The 20,073-nt window shown below is 40.3% G+C and overlaps 1 protein-coding gene across 2 annotated transcripts in view; it reads left to right on the top strand.

The window, feature by feature from the left end:
- Positions 1-20,073, top strand: part of LARP4B (La ribonucleoprotein domain family member 4B) — a 63,372-nt gene that overhangs the window by 27,209 nt on the left and 16,090 nt on the right. For both annotated transcript variants that reach the window (XM_006024977.3, XM_025205768.1), the window contains exons 4-12: positions 2,126-2,207; positions 3,114-3,250; positions 4,782-4,885; positions 9,048-9,158; positions 9,692-9,745; positions 9,829-10,038; positions 14,111-14,217; positions 14,897-15,151; positions 16,536-16,581. In XM_006024977.3, the coding sequence (XP_006025039.1) occupies positions 2,126-2,207; positions 3,114-3,250; positions 4,782-4,885; positions 9,048-9,158; positions 9,692-9,745; positions 9,829-10,038; positions 14,111-14,217; positions 14,897-15,151; positions 16,536-16,581 (1,106 nt within the window). The remainder of the gene's footprint in view (positions 1-2,125; positions 2,208-3,113; positions 3,251-4,781; positions 4,886-9,047; positions 9,159-9,691; positions 9,746-9,828; positions 10,039-14,110; positions 14,218-14,896; positions 15,152-16,535; positions 16,582-20,073) is intronic.

The following is a 20,073-nucleotide window of genomic DNA, read 5'->3' as shown; positions in this document are numbered from 1 at the left end:
CACCACCCTCTGAGTACGACCCTTCAGCCAATTTGCAATCCATCTGACGGTGTAGGCATCGATGCCACAGTCGCCTAATTTTTTAATGAGGGTGGGATGGGAGACAGTGTCAAAGGCCTTGCTGAAGTCCAGAAAGACTACATCCACGGCGACACCTGTATCCAATGCTTTTATGACCTGATCGTAAAAGGCAATCAGGTTGGTCTGACATGACCTGCCCCTAATGAAACCGTGCTGGTTGCACTTGAGCATCATCCCCGATGCCGGCCCATCACAGATGTGCTCCTTGATGATCTTCTCAAAGAGTTTCCCCAGGATTGAGGTAAGACTGACGGGCCTATAGCTGCCCGGGTCCTCCCTCCTCCTTTTTTTAAAGATGGGGACCACATTGGCCATCTTCCAATCATCTGGAACCTGGCCTGAGCACCACGAGTGCTTGTAAAGCCGTGCCAAGGGCCTAGCAATAACCCCTGCTAGTTCCCGCAACACCCTGGGGTGGAGAGCATCTGGACCTGCTGACTTGAACATGTCTAGCCCCTCCAGAAGCACTCTAACCCGGTCCTCCTCAACCTTAGGTCTAGAGGCGTTCCCCTCTAGTCCATCTTGAAACACGGTGGGGGAGTCCCAGTCCCTGCACAAGAAAACGGAGGTGAAGAATTTGTTAAAGATGTCTGCCTTCTCCTCTGGCGCAACCACCAGATTGCCCAGCGCATCTGGGCATGTTAGAATGTTAGATAGCTGGGAAATCAAAGTAGAAGTTCAGTGGGGTTTAAAGTTCTGAAAGGAGGAAGTATTCCAGTTTATGTAATAACTTTTTGGGGTTTGTTTGTTTTTTCAGATGAAGTGTGGTTCTATTAACATTTGAATAGAGCCAAAATAGTAATGCTACAAGCTGTATCTGATTTGCCTGGTACATTTGGGACTTGGGCAGAGTTTCCAAAGTCTGTAGAATCCAAGCCTTCAGAGAATGTCTTTCTGTGTTTTTGCATAGTGAGCAGCATAAATACTTGCAGTACTCCCCCATTATTTCCAGAAAACTGGGAAATACTCCCCCATTATTAGGGAAGGGGAAATGGGAAAGGGAAGTGAAGGAAAAAAGAGAGAGACTAGTGGTCTAGTGGTGACCATATTTCTCATGGAGCTATACTGAATGAAGCTGGTTACTAAAAACAAACCAAATATGTAGCTAGTACATGAAGCCCACATCATAGTTCTGGTCTTTCAACTAGTCACTAATTAATAAAAATGGAAATTTTCACTCTAGACTGGTTAAATTTTATGTAGCCATAAACAATACTGGCATAAAAGCCATTGTTGGAAATGATTTTCGGGCTTCTGTATGAAAAGCTTGACACCCCTGGCTAAACATACAACTTCCCCTCCCCTCCTCCCCCACCCTCCCAAAACTGCTGCTGCTCTTAACATTTTGTATATCAAGTACACTTTGAAACTGGCTTGAGTTAGAACAACTACGTCTTGCTTCTGAAACAGTGTTTTGAGTTTTGCAACAGTGATGAAGGTATTGGGTTACTGCACAGCACTTGCTGTCGTTGGGATTAAGCTACCTTTAATATATTTGGATCCTTTTTTATCTCCCTCCACATATATAAAATAACGTGTAACATTTTGTATGTATGTATATAAATCACGTTACATGTTGTTTTGTGTGTGTATAATCAAGCAGTTCAGCAAGAAAGCAGTTCGTGTTGAGTTCAAACATATGGCAAGCTACAAAAATACTTTGATTTTTAAATTTATATATATATATATATATATAAAAAAAAAATCAGAGTATTTCTGTAGCTTGCCATATGTTTGAACTCATTTCACTAAAGCCATTCCCACTGCTTCTGGGTATAGCTAAGAGATTTGGGCTGATAGCCAAACTGCTTCCTCAGTGCTGTTTGTTATATAGAGATTATTTATTTGGTTTAGTTTTATAGGATTGATTGACTGATTAATTAATAGATCTTCCATGTTTGTTAATGCTGAAAGTTTAGGGCCAGATATGCAGCTAATGATGGGCATGAGTCTTGAAAAGCTACCTCAAATGTTGAATTGGCTTTCAAATGTAGCTGCTGTGCAGGCTTTTAACTTTTTAAAACCCTTCATTTTCTGTGCTTAGGAGGAAATGAGCAATTGCAGCCAGAAGGTCAGGAAGATCTACGAGACCTGCTTAAGAAAACACTGGAATTCTGCTTATCTAGGTAAGTATAATGGTACTTAAAAGGATTCCTAGCTGTCATCTCATATCTTTGGGATAGACAGAATTCTTACAGGTTACCATCTCTAAAAACAAACAAACAGAAGTGAGTGGGAAGGAGAGGAATGATGGAGGAAATGATCAGCAAAGAAATTCCAGAATGTCATGCTACTTGCATGATATCCTGTAGTTCAAAGAAGTTGTTATGGATGTAATACAGCAACAATTGGGTTCTGTAGGTGGTGTTTATTCAGAAGATCAGACTTGGATGATCAGTAATAATTCCTTCTAGCATTAAAGGCTGTGAATCCTTTTTAATTCTAATCCTGTTGTATTTACCACATCCCTATACCCTTTCTCTATTCTCCTTTTTATTATTTAGACTTTATAATAAAACAGCCAAATAGGGTTCCTTAGGTCCTCTAAGGAGAACTGTTGATATACTTGTCCATTCATTCCTGCCTTTCTATTTAGTCATCCCTCACTGTTAAAAAAACAATGCCACCAGCTAAAAGCAGGCCTTTACCCTTGTACCTTTTTGTGTCACCACTTTTATTTGGTAATCCAGTGGGGAAAAGTGGAATTTTCAAGCCACTACATATTCAGGAGGAGAGATTGTTTGCATCTTCTAGGCATGTTAACACAGTTAAGGGCTGAAATGATTAATTGGCAGGAGTCATTCTAATAATATGACTGATGTGGAACAATGAGTATCGGATGGGTCTAATGGAAAATGAGTGAAAACGCTTAAAATGAAAATGCCCTGCAGGAATTTGCTTCTCACTAAATTTTGTATAATCTTTCATTACTATGTGGTTTGTGTGTGGCTTTTTTTTTAATAACCCTTTGTGTCTGTGAGGAATGTTTAATGTCAAACTGGAATGACTCCTTATTTTACTCCCCCCCACAGAGAGAATCTGGCCAGTGACATGTACCTTATATCACAGATGGACAGCGATCAGTATGTGCCAATAATGACAGTAGCAAATCTTGATCATGTCAAGAAACTCAGTACTGATATGGATTTGATTGTTGAAGTGCTGAGATGTAAGTAAATAGCATGTTTTGATGGGTTTTTCTTACAAAGGTATACTAAATGTTTACTGCTTAAAAACGAACCTGATGATCTGTACGATCCCTTCCAGCCCCTAACAACTATGAAACTGGATGAAACTATGAAACTGTTTAATATAAGTCAACATTTTCAGGCTTTTCTTTAACTGTGACAGTTTTGGTTTATTACATTGAGAGCCAACCTGATTTAAGTCTGTACACTTAAAGCAACAGTCTAATTCAGATAATTTTCCTTTTGATCAAATATGTAGTGTTAGTGTCTTCCAGCAATACAAAATAACTTATTTTGCATTTTTTAAGTATTGTCCAACAGGTCTCTTTTAGATGGGAATAGTAAAAGAACATAGACATTTGGTAGACCCTTATGCTACATTATTAGAAAAAAAGGAGTAAGAAACATAAAAGTGATGGATCACTACAGAAAGCTTAAACTAGGTGGCAATCTTGTTAAACTTGATTTAACTTGATTTAACTGTTGCCTTAGATAAGGGGTCAAAGACATATTGTTAGAAAGCTTTTCAGCCTGAAAGTAGAACCAACTGGATTAGATACCGACTGGATTAAGAGTACACAACATTAAAAGGTTTCCCAAATAGTAGGTTTCTTAATTCAGAAAGACATCTTTGGAGTATCGTCCTGGCATAATCCTCTTGCAATGCTTACTTCATCTGTTTTTCTTCTGGATTACCATATGTGACTTGGTCCCTAGTTTTCATGTGTAGACCCCCTGTATTACTAGTGATACGTCTGGTTGATGAATTCTGCCTTCTAGGATATCTCCTATTGGCAGTCTGCTGTCACTTTTAAATGACTTTCAAAGCATATTTGAACATATGACAAGTTCAGAATATGTACTGATTATAATCAAGCTAGGCTGTGTGGACATACAACATTTAAATTTCACTGACCTGAATATAATAGAGGCAACTCCATGGTTCTTAGGCTTTGGTCAACAAGAGCTGGCTGGCACTGTTCTCTGTCCTTTGGAAAAGTGTGCATCTTGCATTTCTGAACAGTAGCCTTTGGGGCCAGTTGGGTAAGCAGTATTGACTAGCTTTAAAAGGGAGTCTCAAATTTCAGAACCAGAAGTACCACTTTTCCCTCAGTTGTTCACAGGTGACCTGTTAGTCTTGCCCCTAACTTAAAGAAGACCCCTCAGTAACTGCCTTATGAGTTTGCAGTCTAACAACATAGCTGCACTTTAAAGATCATTCAACATCTAGTAAAATCAACATTAAAAGCCAACACTAACTCCTGGGGCTTCCCATCAAAATTTCCCAGTTTGTGATAGTGTTGCATTAGGTTACAAGAACTATGAACAGAGGTCATCTGGCTGTCTTTCAAAGGCTGGGGATAACTTTTAAACGTTGTTAAGTACCAACACAGTCAAATTTCAAAGCATTAAATGAACTTTATTTAGAGTATAGGCCAAACCTTGGGAATTCTTTTAGAGTACATGCTGCTTCAGTTAGTTTTCTAAAACTAAATATTGCTTTCCTTTCAGCATTGCCTTTAGTCCAAGTGGACGAGAAGGGAGAAAAAGTCAGGCCAAATCAGAATCGCTGCATCGTGATTTTACGTGAAGTACCTGAATCTACTCCCATTGAAGTAAGCAATTTTAGTTCAGTAACACCAGACTACACTTTACGTTCTTGACCTGGGAGTTGGCACTGTCCAACTGTCAAAATATACCATGTGGATCTATACCTGCTTTTTTTTATTAAGTTTTAAATTGGCTTATTGGGCCCTTGGTTTACAAAGGCTGTCAGAAGGCCCTCTATGTTCACTTTTAAATGTATAGTTCAAAGGATATTACAGTAAGATCTGTTACACAAATGTGTGTAAAGGGCAAAAATGCCCTCATTTGGCTATGCTGAGTTGAGACCCTGTAGAAACACTCTAATAGGCTCAGCTGTTGGTCCTTCTCTGCTGCAGTTTTTGTGCTTGGGGGCTTGAGGGTGATGACAATCTCATCACTAAGTTTGCAGAGTACTTCACTGTAGGCCTCTTTTCTTTCCACTTCCTGTCTTCCTGAGACTCTTTTCACTGCTGGCTGCTTTGATCAATAAGTTCCTACATCTCTTGCTGCGGGATACAAATTACAAATGAGTGAAACAGAGAAGGAAAACTCTTGTATGGTTCTACTTCCCACTAAGGTGTGGAGCTGATCCACCTGTGGAGGTACTTCATGCTTCAGCAACATTTCCATTTTGGTTGAGGCAGTAAGCTTGATGAATGCAAGGGTATTGGAAGCAATGATCTGAATTGGACAAGTAGTCATGGGGTATGGATGAAAAAAACAAATGTTTTGGGTTGCATGTGGAATTTCTGTATACACTGAATGCCTCCATTAGGCATATCATTTTGGAACAGATTGGACTTGAGGGTTAGCAGGTGGAGTAGAGAGAGATGACTGAACAGTAGAGGTATCCCTAACTTTTTTAGCTTAGGGAGCAAGGAGGAAGCACAAGTCACATTTATTTTCAGAGAGAAAAGTAATGTATATTGAAAAGAATGGAATTCATACTGACAGAAAAGTCTAGTAGAAAATAAGACTAGGGCACAAAATATAAAAACTTTAGGCAAAGGAAGAGGAGGGAAAAGTAACATATAAAATATTGGAATCTCGTTTAAAAAAAATCAATGTTCCAGTTAGTCTGTAAAGCTCTGCATATATTCCTTGTTAAGCAGACATTTTTCTTGCTGTCGGTCATTTGCAGATTACAGACCTACTAGTGCTAAAGCTGCAAAGGTTTACTCTTGAGTACTCATAAACAAGTGACTTTTTGAAATGTCAGAAGCAAAGACTTTGTGAATGAAGTTGCTAACAACTACAGGTTTGTGGAACTGCAACTAACTTTTCAGTTGAGTGGCTGGTGGAGCAAAGTTGACCATACTGTGGTAAATGTGCCATTGAGCCTTTGGACAAACACTGGTTCTAGGATTTCATGCACTTTTTTTTTTTTTTTTTTTTAGGGTCCCAAGGGACCTTAGTAGATCGAGTCTGACCTCCTGCCCTGGGCAGGAAAGAGCACTGGGGTCAGATGACCCCAGCTAGGTGCTTGTCCAGTCTCCTCTTGAAGACCCTGGGGGTAGGGGAGAGCACCACCCCCCTTGGAAGCCCATTCCAGATTCTGGTAACCCGTACCATGAAGAAGTTCTTCCTGATGTCCAATCTAAATCTGCTCTGTCAGTTTGTGGTCATTGTTTCTAGTTACCTCAAGTGGCGTCCTGGTAAACAGGGGTGCTCCTGCACTGAGCCATCCACCTCACTGCTCTTGGCCACCTTGCAGACTGAGTGCCTCCCTGGGGGTGCCTCACATCTGGCTGACCCCCTTCCTGGAGCATACCCACTAGCCTCGGGGTAGCACCGCCACCACCCAGGGTCTGGCCTGATCTTGGCACTGCCCCCTGGGAAACAGGCCTAGTAGCCCTTGAGGGTACTCGACCTACTTCAAAAAATTGGGTTACTTCCCTCAGACTGAAGCACAAATAGTGTTCTCCCTTAGTCAGCCAAACCAAGGGGACCCCAAGGCATAATCTAGCCCCTCTCTCCTTTGTACCTAGCGTGGGAGATTTATTGGGAACTTTATTGGTTACAAGGAGTAGGTTTGGAATAGGGTACAGGATAGAGTAATATCAGAGAAATCCCATGGAGCAGAGGGTGGCTGGGTAGCCTTTGATCACGCATCTGAGTTACTGCAAGCTATATATCTAGTTCTCGGGTAGCTTATTTACAAGTATCATCCAGAGGCAGGTGGAGAATCCCTCTGGAGGCAGGCATTTCATTGATCATGAGTTTCAAGAGAGAGAGCAAGTTTCAGATGGTCCAGCTCTTTTCTCTCTCTCTGAGTTTTCATCATGGCTGGGGGCCTTCCTCCTGGGCAGTCCTTAACTTCTATAGCCCTTGTGACCTCATTTACCTGGTCCAGTGGAGGCCAGCACCTGTTGGCTGCCAGCCAACCAATTTGAAATGCATCACTGGTTGCTGGGGCAACTGGCAGGGTCTCTAGCCCCCTCCCAGTCAGGTTGGTATTGCTTAGAACAGTGGGGAGCGTCAGCCCCTCACCCAGGTATGTGATGCCAGTCACATAGGCAGAGGGAGCAGGTTCCCCCCCTCCCTCGAGAATGTATCCAACTCGGGTTACCTAAAGAGATGGGATGTCTGCCCTCTGCAGGACCCATATTAACCAAAATGTCACAGAGCAGAGTTTTTGGGGAGAGACAGAGGTGGCCTTCTGACACACAGAGCATCTCCTATTCCTTGCTGCCCCCAATGAATTTGTAGACAGCCACAAGATCACCTCTCAGCCTTCTTTTGCAGAGGCTGAAGAGATCCAGGTCCCTCAATCTCTCCTCATAGGGCCTTACCTGCAGGCCCCTAACCATATGAGTAGCCTTCCTCTGGACCCTGTCAAGGTTATCCACATCCTTCTTGAAGTGCAGCGCCCAAAACCGGATGCAGTACTCCAGCTGCTGCCTTACCAATGCTGCGTAAAGGGGAAGTATTACCTCCTTGGACCTGTTCGTGATGCACCTGCTAATGCATGATAGAGTTCGGTTAGCTTTGCTTGTCACTTCGTCACATTGGCAACTCATGTTCATATCAGTGTCTATGACTTCGAGATCACTTTCTGCCCCTGTGCTATTTAGAAGTAATCTCCCAGTCTGTGTGTGTTGGTGATTCTTTCTCCCTAGGTTCAGCACTTTTGCACTTAACTTTGCTAAACTGCATCCTATTCTGTTCTGCCTACTTTTTCCAACCTGTCCAAATCCACCTGAATCCGTTCCCTGCCCACCCATGTGTTTACTTTGCCCCATAATTCGGAGTCATCCGCAAATTTGGACAGGGTGCTCTCCACACCCTAATCCAAGTCACAGATGAAGATATGGAACAGCACTGGTCCAAGGACTGAAACTTGGGGGGACCCCACTGCCCACATCTTTCCAGGTCGATACAGACCTGTCCATTAACATTCTCTGGGTACATCCCATAAGCCAATTTGCCACTCACTGGACCATGTAATCATCTGTGTCACAGCTGCTTAGTTTATTTATGAGAATGGGATGAGACACTGTATCGAAGGCCTTTTGAAAATCCAAGTAGATGACATCTACCTCAACTCCTGCATCTAAGCATTTTGTGACCTGGTTGTAAAAAGAAACAAGGTTAGTCAGGCAGGGTCTACCTGCTGTGAATCCCTGCTGGGATTCTTGATGCTACTGGTTTAGCTTTTTGGTCTGTAAAAGTGAAAATTCTTTACTTCAGGGAAAATTCATGTAAGTAATTTTGGAAAGGGTTACAAGAGGCAAAGATTTTTTTTTTATTTTTTTTTTTTTTTTGTGGCATTTTTTATTAGCCCACCTATATAGGTGGAAGAGCTGTTGAACCAGCTTTCAGGCATCAAGTGCCCTTTGAAAAGAGTTTTAACTTTTTTTTCTGCAAGCATGCTTGTTATTTTTGAGGCAATATAAATCTGGACATTCTCAAACAAAATCCATCTAAATAGCTTGTCCCTCCTGTGTTAAAACAGTATTAAAAAAGCAGAATCTTGTGTGTATGGCTGAGTCTAATGTTACATCTCCCTTTTTTTATATTAAGATGACCTATGACAGCAAGCATTACTGCAGGTATTTTTAATCTCTGTTTCCTACTCTTGCAAATTGACAAGCATTTTATCCTCTCCTCCAGGAGTCCTGCAGTCAAAGTTCAGCACTTCACAATGACTTCCCTGTTTTTACTGACCTGTTTTCCCCAACCTTTTCTTAGGAAGTGGAAGCACTCTTCAAGGGAGATAACTTGCCTAAGTTTATCAACTGTGAGTTTGCCTATAATGACAATTGGTTTATTACATTTGAGTCGGAAGCTGATGCGCAACAGGTAAGGACTTGTAAAATATCAGTGTTCAACTATTATTCAGCATTTTACATTGTTTAAAATGGTTCAGGGAAACAAAGTATGGGAGAAAAATCAGTTTGTCCATAGGCTATATTTCTGTGGACAAGTCAAGGAAATAGTCATCTTCCCAGTTATTAGTTATAATAGTTTGAGTTTAACTAAACCTTAAAATATATTCTGCATGCAGAAAGTGGCTTCATTTCAGAAACTGTTATTACTGAAAATGTTCATACTCTGAAGCACGTCTTGAATTGTCGACCCATCTTGCAAGTTAAAATTGTTTTAGGACTTTTAAACATTATTTTAAAAAATTGTGTAAAATCATTAAAGCTCTTGTGATGACAGAAGATAAGTTTAACTTCCATTTACTGTGTTTATCTGGTAGTTAATTGGAATTAGTGTTAGCAGTACTTGAACTATTGTTGAATTAAACTCACCAGAACTTCAGTGCATGCTTTCTCTTAATTTTAATACTGGATATTTGACAATTTTTTTTAAAAAATTGTTTTTATAAGGCTTACAGATACCTTAGAGAAGAAGTGAAAACTTTCCAAGGAAAACCAATTAAGGTAATTTAAAGCTATTTGTGCTGAATTTATTGACTGTTAAGAAGACAGATTGATATACTTAAATAATCTAATCTACTTTTCAGGCAAGAATAAAAGCAAAGGCAATAGCTATAAACACATTTTTGCCAAAGAACGGATATAGACCTCTGGATATGAACCTCTATACACAACAGCGTTACACAACATCCTTTTATATACCTCCAGTATACAGTCCCCAACAGCAATTTCCATTGTACAGCTTAATTACCCCACAGACTTGGTCAACTACGCACAGCTACCTGGATCCATCATTGGTAAGTCTTTCGGAGCCTGAGAAGTTTGCCCTTGAAGGAATTATGTAGCGTTTCAGTTCAGAGGACTGGAGGTACTGTCAGAATCTGTTTTGCTCTTCAGAATCAAAAAGGGGTTCTCGGGTTGTTTCTTCCATTTAATTAGAAGTGGCAGCTATTTTATTCTAGGGATTATACTTTGAAGAATTGTTTTATTGGAGAATATTTTTCAAAAAATGGTCTTAATAGCTTGTGTACATGTGTGTAAAACTCAACTTCACTCATGTGCTGAATGCACTTACCAGAATTTGAAAGGAGATAATGATGGATGTTATTCTTGAAAGAAAAAAGATTTTGCTGTTAACATGTGGGGTGGCCCCATTCAGCATATACTGATGATTTGGATTTATTTAATGCAAAATATTTTTTTTGTATCTCAGGTCTTGCTTCAATATTTGCATCTTTTACATTGCTGACAAACAGTTGTTCAGCTGATTAAAAGGCAACTTGCTTTCTGTATTGTATGGTGGTCTCTGTTCTGCTTTTCTTTGTCCGTGTGACTCTCATTTGCTAGCGTAGTTTTTGCGCTCTAGTGGAGTGGAAATGCTGTTGTTTTATAGGAAACAGGATGAGATTCTTACATGTGGGAACACTTCGCAGTAGATCTGTTGTTCCTTGAGGTTAGAAGAAACTAGGGTAGCAGTACTCAAAATTAGAGATTTTGGCAAGGGATTAAAGTGTCCTTGAACCAACTTTATGTGCATTGTAAGGCAAGATCATTAAAAAGTTGGTGTGCTTAAATGCACTTTACATGTAGGGAAGGCAGCCAGAGTACTTTGCTGCTGCTGTTAAAGTATGTTTGGGAGGAGGGGCAGGGGGTAGAAAATAGGGAGGAGACATTGTTTTTTCTACACTGGGTCAGGCCAGGAGGCTGCTGTCCTCATTACAATTAGCTAAAAATGAATTTGAATTTGTCATGTGAACTAAAGACTTAAAGGACTCCCCTTACTAAAAAGCTGTGAACAGTTGGGCAGGAGCTCATTAAATAGTCATCCGCTCGCAAATGGATTACCTTCATTTATTGGAGCCACAGGCTTAAAAACGGTCAAGGTAGTCGCTGTGCTTTCATTATTCTTGGATGCAGAGCTCTATAAAGTTTCCTGTGTTGGTTTTTGGAATAATGCTATAAAGACCCTAATGCCTCATCTCAGAAAGATGCATCACACTTTGTGAAATGCTATAATTGAGTCATCTTATGCTTCTCTGCATTTAGATAGGGGGAAAAAATCACAGTTAATTGCAGTTAACATACACGATTAATGCAGAACAAATTAACGCATACATTTTTGTAACACGCCTTAATCACACGCATCCATTTTGACCAGGGGTGGGCAAAATACAGCCTGTCCCGCACCTCTCCAGACTCAGCCTGGTGGAGTGGGCCAGCTCCAGACAAGCCAAAACCCGTGCTCACAGCCCCGATTCTGGCCCACCCCGCACCTGCTCCGGACCACCTGCCCATGCTGAGCAGTGGCAGCAGCTGGGCAGAAGCTGCTGCTTGGCACCAGGGAAAAACGGCCCCTCCCCCTTGCTGCTGCCAGGCCCTTCTTGTTGCAGATGCTGGTAGCCTGCGCTCGGGCTGCCTTGTGGCTCATTGCCACCACCGTTGTCACTACCTCTGGGCCACCCAGTGGGGAACAGTGGCAGCGCAGAGGAGCTGCAGGGCATCTTGGGCACTGGCGCTGAGCAGCTGCAGCAAGAAGGGCCCAGCGGCGGCGAGGGGGAGGGGATGTTTGTCCCCCGCGCTGAGCAGCAGCTTCTCCCTGGCCGTTGCCCCTGCTCGATGTAAGCAGGTTGCTTGCACGGGTTCGGCTGGGTCTGGTCAGGCCGGCGCAATTCTGGAGCCGGGCGCAGGGTGGGCCGGGGCCGGGGCCAGGGCTGGGGCTGAGTGCTGTTGGTGATGGCAGGGCAAGAGCTGTGGGGTACATGGCCTCCAAGCTGTTGGGGGAGGGGGGGGGGGAATGCTGACTATTGTTTAACTGTGCAATCAAAATCATGATTAATTGCAACTATTTTTTTTAATCCTGCCAATTAATTGTGATTTTTTTTTTTTAATAGTTCGTCAGACCTAGCGGAATATGGAGGGCTTGGGAAGTGTAGGAAGAGTAGCTGAAATTGGGGTATTTGCTTTAAGTAGGTTGTCACTGGAAATGTATAACACTTTTTTAAAATGGAAAACAATAGTTTTAATTAAATACTCTCCACTAAGGGCTCTTCCAAAGGAAGGGAACTGTTCGCTTAAAGTTTCCCTTAAAGAATAGTTTGAAATAATCTGGATATCTCAAGCTTGCCTCCTGTTCAAAGCAAGTTCAATGCAGTAAGATTGTCAGTGTCATTTTCTGATTTCTTTATGGAGCAGTGCTTAGATGACATGTTTTGCAAGCATTTCAGAGCAAGTCTTTTCACTGAAAATGTACCCCCAAATAGACTATATTTAAACCAGTGGTTCTTGACCTTTTTAGACTTATAGCACCCCTCAGAAAATGCCAGCTCTTAGTTTTCACTCATTTTTTGACTCCAGAAAAATAATAAAGCAAATTGGTCACAAGGAATTCAGACTACAGAAGGTCACACTGCTATTAACACTAATAGATACCTATTTGAAATCTCTGAATTATGCTTGCACACCAGAGAGTGCTAATGTTGCGTGGCACCCCACAGCACCCTTGAAACAATCTCGGGGCACCCCGGAGTGACACAGCATACTGGTTCAGATTTACCGGTTTGTATTTTTAAGGAGCTAATTCTGAATCCCAGCCTACTGGACTCTGACCTCTTGATTTTGTGCTGACATTGTCTGAAATGTCACCTGAAGAACACTGGTGACTGCTCGTCTGTGCGATTTGCACCTGTTTTCCATTCGTGACACTACTTAATTTTTCCAAACACGAGTGTGTGTGATGTTAGTGTGTTAAGCTATCATAAAAGCTGTTCAAAAGGGTTTTATTTAATCCTCAGCTTGTCTCTGTGATGCTTGCATGAACTGAAATGTTAATAACTTGAATAACTGGATAACTTGAAATAACAAGACCATATCAATTATTTCTTTTGTAGTAAGCATGACAAGAAAGCAATTCCATTTGTACTGTTCAGGCAGCCCAAGATATCTGTGTTTTGATGCTAGTGAACTTTAGAAATAACATTTCTACTTCTTAATGTAGCTTAACTTTTTATTAAAATGAGGGATGTCTAGGTCTGAGGTAAGGGAAATCTCTAAGTGCTAAGAATAGGGAAATTTGTCTGAAACTTGAGTAGGACTTTGACATGGCACATCCTGTTATATTCACGTATTCTCTGGGGAGCACGGCAGGTAGTGATTCATATATGAAGTGGTGCGGTATGGCATGAAAAAATCAGTGGGTCCTAAAGCAGACAGCTTTCATTTTTAGACAGAATTTTAATTGGACCCTTCAAAAGCTAAAAGAAGAGAATTCTCACAAACTAGAATAAGTGAACAAATTTATGTGGAAGAGACTAGTATTCAGTTGTCTTGTAGTATTTAACAGTAAAAAGTACTTCAAGATTAATAGTGTCTGAGATTTTAATGAGCCTTTTGTAGCCTTTCCCTCCTACCCCAGCTCTGTGGTGTTATCTGGCTTGAGACTTCAGACTGCTTAGGGCAGGGTAACTGTCTTGTCAGTCTGTAAAGTGCTGATGCATGTTTATGATGTAGTAAAATAGAGGAGACTCTAAACCATAGAACTGAGACTCTTGGATCTATATTTAAAATATGTCTCAGGATGCAGTCTTTTCACCATGCATATGGATGGATATTGTGAAGAATAACTTACAGATGTTTAGAGCAGAACTAAAGTCCTCATTCCTTACCTTTTAAAGAACCATGGAGCAGGACCACACGGGATTATTTTTGATGACCATTTGATGATCAAGACATTTATTACAACACATTTAATTCTCTGTTTTGAAAGCCTAACATTCACTTTGATTGTATTCTGTGTAATGTACAAATGTAGGAGCATGTGGTATCTTTTTTATTATTATTATTATTATTATTATTATTATTATTATTCTGTAGGTAGCACCATTTCCAAATACTGGATTTATCAATGGGTTCACATCTCCAGCCTTCAAGCCAGCTGCTTCTCCATTGGCTTCACTCAGACAGTACCCTCCCAGAAACAGGCAAGTTTAATCACATTTTTAAAGCAATAAATTTTTAATATCAGGTCTTCACAGGTTACTCGAGCCTAAAAAGAAAAGAAAGCAAAATCAGTCAGCTTGAAAATCACTAAGTTAAATTTGATAAAAGACTAAATATCGCTAGAATGTTCCATTGTGTGTGGCTTTTTAATGCATACATATTACGCATGGTAAATAGTGTGTCTGGTAGCTAAGAACTGGTCTGTGATCTACAGGACCAGAGAGATTGGCTTCTTCCTTTTCTGTGCCAAGTTCCTTATAGAAAAATAACTGACTTGCATAATACAGATTATTACAACTTTGGTCTGGGCTGGTTGTTGCTTCAGGAAAGATTCTAAAAAGAATAGTCCCCGGCTGTAATTTACATTTGCATGATGATGACAGTGATTCACAGATCTAGGCATGTGACATGTTTAAGCTTAAAATAGTTTTGATCAAGCACCAATTGAAAATAGAAATTCAGAGGTTCCATTTTGCTTCAAATAAATAGCTGACATAACTTTTCAGAAGAAGAACCTTTTTTTTTTTAGTGAGTGATCTGTTGATAAGCATTTATGTAAGTATGTAACAAAGCTCCTGAGCAGTTCAGTGCACAGACTGAAGCGTCACAAGACCCATCATAAATATACAATTTAAAATAAATTTTACTTTAATTTTTCAGGAATCCTAGCAAATCGCATATACGGCATACGATACCCAGTGCAGAAAGAGGACCTGGGCTTCTTGATAGTCCTACAATATTTAACTTTTCTGCTGATCGTCTAATAAATGGTGTCAGAAGTCCGCAGACAAGGCAACTGGGGCAAAACAGGACACGAATGCAAAATGCTGCTACAAGTTATACCAAGAGGGATATAGGAACTGGACGAATGGAACAGACTAATATTGACTCGTCCCCTGGTTTGGGTAGGGGAAGGTGAGTGCTTTTAACTGTTTATATAACTACCTTGTGGCATTGTCTACTTCTGAATATGTCTTGGTAGTCAAAAGAAATTCCTTTAAAAGAAAGCACAAATGCTACCTTCAGTGGGGGGGGTTTGGATTTAAACTTGGGGGGGGGGGATGTTGGTTTTGGGGTTTTAGGTTGGTTTTGTTTTGTTTTTAATGGTTGCTGTGACTTTTCTCAATGAAACTAAAACTCCAGTAGAGAAGTGAATACAGAAAGTGATGAACTTAAAACCAATTCAGGGGAAAACTTCTAAATTTACTCATTTAATAGTACATTAATGGTAAATAGTGATGGGGGTAGGTCCTGTGATTGTAAAAAGTTGATTCTCCAATCTTTTTTACCTTCTAGAAAAATATTTCCTTTTAATTTTGGCTCAATCAAAATGATTTCTTCTAAAGTTATCTACCTAATGTTACACGACTTTTAATGTGCAGGGCTGTGGGCCTGGCTCAAAGTACCTTGGCTTTCTTAAATGGCTTGCTGAAAGTATCACTTAAGTAGCAGGTTTACTTATTGCGTAGTCATATTTGCTAGTTATGCAACAGTTTTCCTAGGTTTGTCATTATAGGCAATTCACCGAAGTACATTCTAGTTAGCGCATATAGTTAACTTCATTAGCTGAACCAAAATCCCCAGGTTCTCCATGTTCTTGTTCAAGTTGGCAAAGAAAATGGGATAGCAGAACTGATTTGGGACTGCAAGATCTACAGTTGGGCAATAAGAAAAAAAAATCCAGCTTGAATTCTAGTTTCCAGGTCCCCTTTTTCAGGCCTGGAACTGAAGAAGCCAAAAGTGAGCAAATCTGGACAGGGAAGGAAGCTCCTAGAACACTAGACTTTATGTATTTAAAAAAAAAAAAAAATGATTTCCAGGATTATTTCAGGGTAGCTTTCTTTCTGCCCCTAATTTAGCAGGGTTTTTGTATCTATAAACAACATGATTAGTAACTTTTAATGGGTTTTGCACAAGCCATGTGTCAAATTTGTTACCCTTAAAATAAAAATGAGAACCCAAATGAAAAAGTTACAAATCCCATATGTTGACTTGACTTGTACTGTTGAATGCAGAGAAAAGTATTGGAAGCTGATGAGTTTGTCAACCTAGATGCATTTCCTATAAGAGAACTTTATTTTTACCAATGCAGCAAAAAACTACAACTATTAAGTTCTTTAGTTGTAATGAGGTTGTTTTTTTTAATTTTGTCTCCATAATCTCTCTTTTAAAGCTGTGATATCATGCAGTATTCTGTTTTTAAATGAGGATGAATGTAATATCAATTCATCTTTTTTTTTTTTTTTCAATTTCCCTCCTCCCTAGACACGTTTTCTGATGATTGTTTTCTCTTCCTTAGGAAAAATTCATACGGTTATCGGAAGAAAAGGGAGGACAAGTTTACAGTGAGTGGTTTTTTTTTAATCATACCTAGTCTATAATTAAAACATAAATGAAATAGGGGTAGTAAGATAATGTCAGATTATCTGGAGTAAGTAACAGGGCTTTAACAAAATACTACACAAGAAAACATGCTTTTACTATTGTTAACTAAAGATACTGGTTTAATATTTTTTTCAAAAGAAATATCTCTAAATTTACTAAATGAACTATATTATAGGTAATAGACTGCTAAGGCAGAAGGCTGAGGGGAAAAAAATTAAAATGAGGATTTGAAAATGGTATGCGAGTCCTCCCCACCATTAATTCTTACCAGTAATAATAGTAGTTTAGCAGAGTGCCCATACATCCTTTATCAGATAAGGTAAGCACAGAGGTTTTTTGAAGTTCAGAAACTACTAACTTGATACTTGAAAATCATAGCAAAAAACTATTCAGCAATTAGTTTGTGCACTATAAATAAACTGGAACCCTTGTTAAAACAAGGCAGAATTCTAGTTATAAAACGATCTGTTCTGGTTCTAAAAATCGCCATTGAAGAATGGAAGCGGAGAGGGATGAAATGAGGTGGATTTTTGAAGGAACCATCGCAACAGAAGCACCAAGCTCCATGGCTAAGATATAGCAGTGGCACCTTTCAGGGATGGGCACTGGATTCATATTCCATCTGTAAAACTTGAGCAAGGTTTGAATATTGAGGGACAACCCTATTAAAGGTTACCATAACTGCTGTTGTAGGTTGGAATATTATTCACTTAATAGATCTCACTATTGAAAAAGGGTTTCCTCTTTGAAAAGTCTGGTCTTACTGAATAGAAGGGTTTGGTTTTGTTTGTTTGTTTTGTAGCTCTGCCTGTGTAGGACCTGAGATTTTTGGGTCAATCTTAGACCCAACTACCTGTCCTTCACTTTCCCTCACTCTCATGTCCCCATTTGGCCACTATTTCAACACAGTCATGTAGCACATGGTGGCAAGGACTACTTCCTTCCCCATTACTTGTTGAGGACCTTCATTGAAAAAGTAGTACTTGCCACATAAGTTATGACCTTTTCAGTGTTCCTTGCACTATTACACTTGAGTCATTGATTCTTCTGTTGAATTCCAGTATATTCTAGATAGCAGTGTTTGCCTGGATCCCTCACAAGAACATGTAAAAGGGGATCTGGTCTCTCTGCCTTTGGTTCCTTTCTAATTGCCAACAGTCAGTGAGCTAATTGCACTTGGCATCCTTGCTGTTTTAGTTCTCCTGCCCTTTCAGAGGCTATTTCATTTTTAGTTAGGCAGCTTTTTCATGACAGGTTTCTTTAGCTCCTTTGTTTTCCTAGCTATATGCATCAGACATGCAGGCAGTACCCACAGGGGGAAGACCTCATTGGACTGCCCAGATTATATGTATTTTACATTCAGCAGTTGTCAGAAGATAAAATACAGGAACTGTGCAGAGAGCCAGGGCCAGAATCCAGGACTCCCTTCTATCCTCCTAGCTCAGTACTAGGCTATAGTAATGTATGCTCCCTGGTTCCCTTAATCTTTCATTCTTTGCACAGTAGTGGATAGCTTCAGCGGAAAGATTGATTTAAGGTACTCTTCTGCAAGGGTGACCCAGCTGGTAGGGTCTGAAACCCACTTTCCCTGTTTCTGGGAGAGTGCTCTAAAGCTTAAACTAGCATTTAAAAAGTGAAGAGCATCACTACCAGCCCAATTCTAAAAGGAGAGACCACGCTCAGGTTTTCTTAGAAGAAAATATATGCAAGTGTTTCTTTTAGGAAGGGATTTGGGCTCTGGATCCAAAGTGGATAGAGGTACTGGTCTGCAGCTCTCAAGCAGACAGTTAAGTTCTGGAAAGGATCAAGGTTTAAAACATGCCCCAGTCCTCTGTTCCCTATTGGCTAGCTTCATTCAGCATGTGAACATCTTGGATTTGCCACTCCAAGGCACTTAATTGCTCCTAAGCACTGCATAGACAGCTGTATTGCCCAATTCTGGCTTCTGGATTCCTATCCGAGGGCCAGGTCCAAATATTAGATGTTGTGCTACCTGCATTGTCAGTGGGTCAGTCCTTTATTGCATGTAGGCTTAACTTTGTCATTAACACTTGCACTGGCTTTTGGCCACTGCCTGTAAAGGTTGCATAGCATTGGCTTCTCTGCCATTTTGGACACGAAACCCCAGTAGGACTCAGCCTTTGTCAGCTCCAAAGCCCTCATGTACTTAACTCTATTAGAGATTTCTGAATGAGTACCTTTGTACTAACGTCTTCCCATCAGTTCTTATATTCACATTGAGGTAATTGCATTACCCAGGTCTCATTCTGTAATGCACCACTTATTTGTGAAAATGGTTAAAACTTTAGATCTGGTGCCTCCACCTTGAAACAGTCCAAGGCTCTTTTTGTTTGGAGGTCTGTTTTCAGTCACGAGTGTCAGTGCTTTGTTTCTGAAGAAAGGCCACAAAGAATGCTTTTGAAATAGTCATCCACTAATACTGAGACATAAGATTTATTTCATTGTTTTGTATATGCGCAGTCAAGTGCATTTTGGTGTCTTCCAAGCTTCCAGAGAGGAATATTTTAAATAAGTACATTTAAAAAAAACAAAAAAACCCAAACTCTCTGACCACTACTAGGGCTACATACTTTTGGCAGTATTGCTCTCATTTCTGTTTGTATTGGGCCCTTTTACTGCATCTCTGCCTTGGTCCTGAAATATGTGGTGCTAGAGATCCAGGATGATCTTGTTCTGCTTTCATCTGCTTGTGAGTAGCAGGAGATTTGTCTTGAGTATAGATGTTTCAAATGCTCTCCTTGTTCTTGAGCAAAATGTTGAAGTAATGTCCTGGTGGGAGACCATTCCCTTTTGTAAATTCGAGATTATCAATTGAGATTAAGAGCCCCAATTCCTTGTACTTTGCCATAGTTGTCAGCCACATGGTACGCGGAAATGTTTATTGTATGATCTTGCCACGATACTGTGTTTTCACAGGATAAACTTCAGCTCTGTTAAACTGTCAGAACCACGAGTTCCACGTATGCTTGCTTTCCAAGGCAAACATATGCTGGAATCCAGACTTCATTTGTCTTGGATGTCAGAGCATTTATGTGTGTATCTAAACTGTAATCTACACATTTAGTTTCTAAACTTTTTACTTGGTACCTATATTCATGCTACATCTGTGGCTTCTGTAAGGCAGGTAACAAAGGAGACACTTACTTGATACTTAGAGCCTAGCCTTTTACATCTTGGGTCATTTGAGTTGCATTTAAGCAAAGGTAACTCATGCCTATCAGGAAATTCCTATCACCCTGCTTATGAGGGACATTACCAAATCATTGACTTGGACTTGTCAAGGCTGGCAAAAATCTATGGAAGATGAAAGCTCAATGTCAGATTTCTAGAATTGAAAGCTGTTGTCTAAGCTTTCATCTTCTGAGCAATACTAGATTTCAGTCCCAAAGACACCATCTTCTGGCAAACTTGTTGAACTTTTTTTCTTTTTC

The sequence above is a fragment of the Alligator sinensis genome, unplaced genomic scaffold, assembly GCF_000455745.1.
Source record: "Alligator sinensis unplaced genomic scaffold, ASM45574v1 scaffold370_1, whole genome shotgun sequence".
In the NCBI taxonomy this organism is placed as follows: domain Eukaryota; kingdom Metazoa; phylum Chordata; order Crocodylia; family Alligatoridae; genus Alligator; species Alligator sinensis.
Note: the sequence above shows the minus strand (reverse complement) of the source record. Positions and strands in the feature narration are given on the sequence as shown.